This window comes from Pundamilia nyererei, unplaced genomic scaffold (genome assembly GCF_000239375.1).
Source record: "Pundamilia nyererei isolate P.nyererei 1_Seehausen unplaced genomic scaffold, PunNye1.0 scaffold00176, whole genome shotgun sequence".
NCBI classification, from domain to species: domain Eukaryota; kingdom Metazoa; phylum Chordata; class Actinopteri; order Cichliformes; family Cichlidae; genus Pundamilia; species Pundamilia nyererei.
Window position 1 is genome coordinate 753,782 of NW_005187577.1, and position 4,598 is coordinate 758,379.

The window sequence follows — 4,598 nt, forward strand, 5'->3', positions numbered from 1 at the left end:
TGTGTGTGTGTGTGTGTGTGTGTGTGTGTGTGTGTGTGTGTGTGTGTGTGTGTGTGTGTGTGTGTGTGTGTGTTGTAACAAAAGGGAAAAAACAGTGTTTCTATGTTATTTCTGCTGCCCTCGGCCTCCCCACTGCTCAAAATGCTCAAAACGTTGAATATTTTCCTACCAGTGAATATTTTTCATGTCCCAGGTCTTTCTTAAGCCATGCCTCAGATTTGTTGAAAGGAAAACAGATTTTCCACCTTTCCCTGGAATATCAGGAGTACCAGGAGGGACTTCTCTCCCAATCCTAATTTTCCAGGTTGACTTATGACTGTTATGACTGTGTACATCCTGCATGTTGATGCTTCTCATTTTGACCTTCAGCCTGTCTGTCTTTGTCTTTCTTCAGGACCCCTCAGTGCAAAAGGTGGGCGGAGGCAGGAAGAAGACGGTGTCCTTCAGTAGTATGCCCTCTGAAAAGAAGGTAAACTGGAAATAAATGATCAAAATCAGTTTCACATAGATTAAGCAGAATCTTAAAGGGAATTCTGATTATCTCCAGGGAAGTTACATTACAGTTACATTAGGGAAAACAATGCCTGTAGACTGCAGTCAACTTGTGATCTCCTTGCCTGACCACTCAGTCCAGTCACTGTCTTCACATTTACTTTGGTGTGCCAAGACCACGATAAAACAGGGATTATACAGCAATCAGACAGTCAGATGGCTATTAGTTTTCCCTTGAACTGGCTCAAGTAGGCACTTATATGCCACCTGTTTGCAATAATGGTGATAAATATCAAATCTATTGCCGTCTACATGAGACACATGGTGCTGTACCAGAACCAAGGGCGTGTTGCCACTAGTGACTCTCAGCCACACACTGGGCCATAAATTTGCTGGTGTTGCAACTGATGTTGTAGCTGTTATGATGAGCCGATAGAAGGAAGCAGCGACACTCCTCTGTGAAAACATCAAAACTAACCTGGCTGTCGTCAACTGCATCACCCACAGTTAGAAGATGTTACTGTAGATGAATGAAAATGAAAAAAGATGTGTCCCTCCCTGTAAAGAGACTTACAGATGTGGGTACCATTTGAAAAAAAAAGGGGGGGGGGTAGGCTGCTGCTCTGTAGGGAAGCAGAAAAATGTGTTAGGCTACTGTACTGTATTAGTATTACATTTAGAAATGATTTCATGTTAAATCATGAAGGTTATGCCAAGAAAGAGCATTACATATCCAACTTTTGATCAAGAAGGAAAGAAGTTCAGAAGGTGTTGCACTGTCTTTTTGCAGAAAGCATATGATACGGTACCAACTGTAGTACTGCTGAATAAATCCAGGAGGCAGGGATGTATGTGAGGGTCGAGGCTCCCTCGATGGAGCTGGGAGGCAGGATGAAAAAGGAAGACAACAGACAAAGTTCATAGATGAGACACACGGCCCAGTAGAGGACATCATGAAGTCTTTTTTTGATTGTCTGGTCACAGACTTTCACACCAGCATCCTGCTGGAGGTCATTTCAGTAAGGAGAGATCATTACAAAGAATGAACATGATTTATTAAGAGACAGAGTATAGATAGGTGTTTGGCCCATCTCAGGGGAACAGAATCCCAGCTGTGAAAGGGATTAGAGCAGGGAGAGCAAGGCCGGGAGAAGGTGATTGGACACAAACAACTTTACAGCGTGGGAAAGTGGGAGTGATAAGGCTTAGATTTAGCTGGCAGCACCTGGGAGCGGACAGATGTGAGACCAGGTGCTCTTCCTGTCCCTCCTTGCACAAAGCAGCTGATACTGGTGCTGCTGATACGTCCATAACCCTTGAGCAGGACCAGTCTCCTATCTGTCCAGCTCTCCTAGAGTAACTGGCTGCCTCCTACTATAGCCTCCATGCTCTTTTGACTGTGCTAGGAGACACAGCAAACCTGCCAAAGGAGAAAGGAGCTGCAACCTCTGTAGGGTCGAGGTATGGCCTCATTCTACCAATAGCGAAACTAACCCAGCTAAATGCAAAACCAGTGAAGAAACATAAAAGTCGAGGGGGAATAAATGTCAGCTGTCTCCACCTGTAAAACCATTCCTGTTTAACAATTTCTTCCTTTTCCTTACCAGATTAATATCCGACACAGAGACATTAATAGGACATATTCCAATAAATTGAAAGAATATTTTGTCTGGAATAAAGAAAATTCACGTGTGGACAGTAACGTGTTTTTGGTGATTTTAATTTCCAGGTCAGCAGTGCAGCCGACTGTTTGGCGTTCATGCAGGGAGGGTGTGAACTGAAGAAGATCCGGCCCAATTCTAGGGTTTACTGTCGTTTTTACACACTGGATCCAGACTTGAGCTGCTTACGCTGGGAGCCATCCAAGAAAGATGGAGACCGGGCTCGGCTTGACGTTTCCAGCATTCGTGAGGTCCGCACTGGGAAGAGCACCGAGACCTTCCTCCACAATGGCCCTCTCTCCGAACATCTGGCTGAAGAAGCAGCCTTCTCTATCATACATGGAGATGACTACCAGGTAAGAATGGAAAACGAAATGTGTGTCAGCAGAAGAATAGTGTCAAAACATCTGTGTATAAACATATAAACGAAGAAAATCACTAGTGTACACCCAGCCATTAAACCAGTTATCCATGTTTCCCTACAGTCTCTAGACTTGGTGGCATTGTCAGCTGATGTGGCCAACATCTGGGTAACAGGCCTTCGTTACCTGCTGGCTCATCCTTCCATCGTAGGAGGGGCTGGGGGAGGTGTAGCAGGAGGAGGACCAGGTGAAGGAGGGGGGGTGGCCGTTGAAGGAAGCCTGGGAAGCAAGATGAGGAGCGAGTGGCTGACAGCAGAGTTTGCCCAGGTCGATGAAGATGGTTACGGGATCGTGTCAGAGGACGTAGCAGTCGCCACCATCTGCAAGCTGTGCCCTGGTATCAAGGAGGCCAAGGTGACAAATATGTAATACCACAGAAACTTGACTTGCAGTATTAGATATGAAGCACCACCAGTGCATAAATGTATTCTTATCTGAAGCTGTATTTTCTTTGACTTAACAGTAACAGTAAGCTCCAGCTACACAGACAGAGTTAGAGACTGCCTTCAGACATTATCAGAGCAGCACAAGCCAGATTTCCTTTGGAAGTTGGTGGAGACCAAAAACCTAGCAAAAAGAGAATTATTTTGGTTCTATAATCAAGGATATGATATCAGATGACTGCTAATATTGCTCCATAACTGTTGGCTATACTATTAGGAAAGTGAGGGTCAAAACTGTAGAAAAACCACAGCTGCTGTTCACTAAAACTGAAACTCTAGTGTGTTTGTGTTGCACATTAAATCTGCAGAATTAAACAGAAAATATGGAGCCTGATGATCTTTAAATCTTTGAACAGAGAAAGTTGAGAAGGAGGCTGTCACACAAAGCTTACTGACTCAGAAATAACTGTCATAACGATTTGCTCTAGGTTTTATACCCATAATGCTAACCCCCAGAGCTGCTGAGATATTGTGCATTAACAGAACTTACACATTGTAAAAAACAGCATCATCATTTAAGCTCTTTGCAATCAGGACTGCATTTCAGAACGACATGTTCAGCTACAATCACAGCTAAGTGATGTGTTTCCAAATAACATTGATTGGAGCAATAGGACATTTAATCCCTCTTGATGACGGATTTGTGGCTGTTCTGCTTTTCTCTTTTGGATTGCTGTTGCCTCACGCAGGACCGCTCCTTCTCCCTTTCCCTGCCTCGTGCCTTATTTTGCTTACACACAGACTAAGCTAGGAAACTTAGAGAATATAAATGTCTGCACTGGCACACATGGGCGAGAACACAGAAGATACAGAAAGGAGAATTCAGAGTAGACAGAAACGATGGCTACATTGTGTTATATAATTGAATGTGGCTCGCTTTAATATCCTTAATGATAAAAGACAAGTAAAATGTAATCCTCTTTGCCAACTTCACTGAATGAATGAGACATAATAACTGAAGTTCTTGCTTAATTAACTGTCTGCACTTAACTGAAGTTATAGCTGAAGTTCTTGCTTAATTAACTGTCCACACTTTCCTATTTTCATCCACTTCCGCTTTGTTTTTCCTCAGGTGCGTCTCCGTTTCAAGGAGATCCAGCGCAGCAAGGAAAAGCTGACCTCCCACGTGACACGTGAGGAATTTGAGGAAGCCTTCTGCGAGCTTTGCACACGGCCAGATGTCTACTTCCTAATGGTGCAACTGTCCAAAGACCGCGAGTGTCTGGACCCTCAGGACCTCCGGCTCTTCTTGGAGACAGAGCAGGGTTTGTCTCTGGCTACCACTGAGGGCTGCTGGGAACTATTGAGGCGTTATGAGCCCTCTGCTCAAGGCAAGGAGAGAGGGCTGCTGGGTCTGGATGGATTTGCCCGCTACCTGCAGTCTCCAGAATGCCAGCTGCTTGACCCAGAGCAGCTAGGGGTTTGCCAGGATATGAACATGCCTCTGTCCCACTACTACATCAGGTGAGTCAAACAGATCAACATGACATCTTTTAAAAAAACAAACAAAATTAAAAGGGTTCTTTTTCTGAACCAGTTAAAGAAAAAACTAGGAGTGCACAAACAAACAAACAAACAAA

General features: G+C 44.3%; 1 protein-coding gene across 1 annotated transcript in view; it reads left to right on the plus strand.

The window, feature by feature from the left end:
* Window positions 1–4,598, plus strand: part of plcl1 (phospholipase C like 1) — a 123,390-nt gene that overhangs the window by 70,132 nt on the left and 48,660 nt on the right. The window contains exons 2-5 of the mRNA XM_005746291.2: window positions 395–469; window positions 2,222–2,509; window positions 2,639–2,929; window positions 4,091–4,482. Coding sequence (XP_005746348.1) covers window positions 395–469; window positions 2,222–2,509; window positions 2,639–2,929; window positions 4,091–4,482 — 1,046 coding nt within the window. The remainder of the gene's footprint in view (window positions 1–394; window positions 470–2,221; window positions 2,510–2,638; window positions 2,930–4,090; window positions 4,483–4,598) is intronic.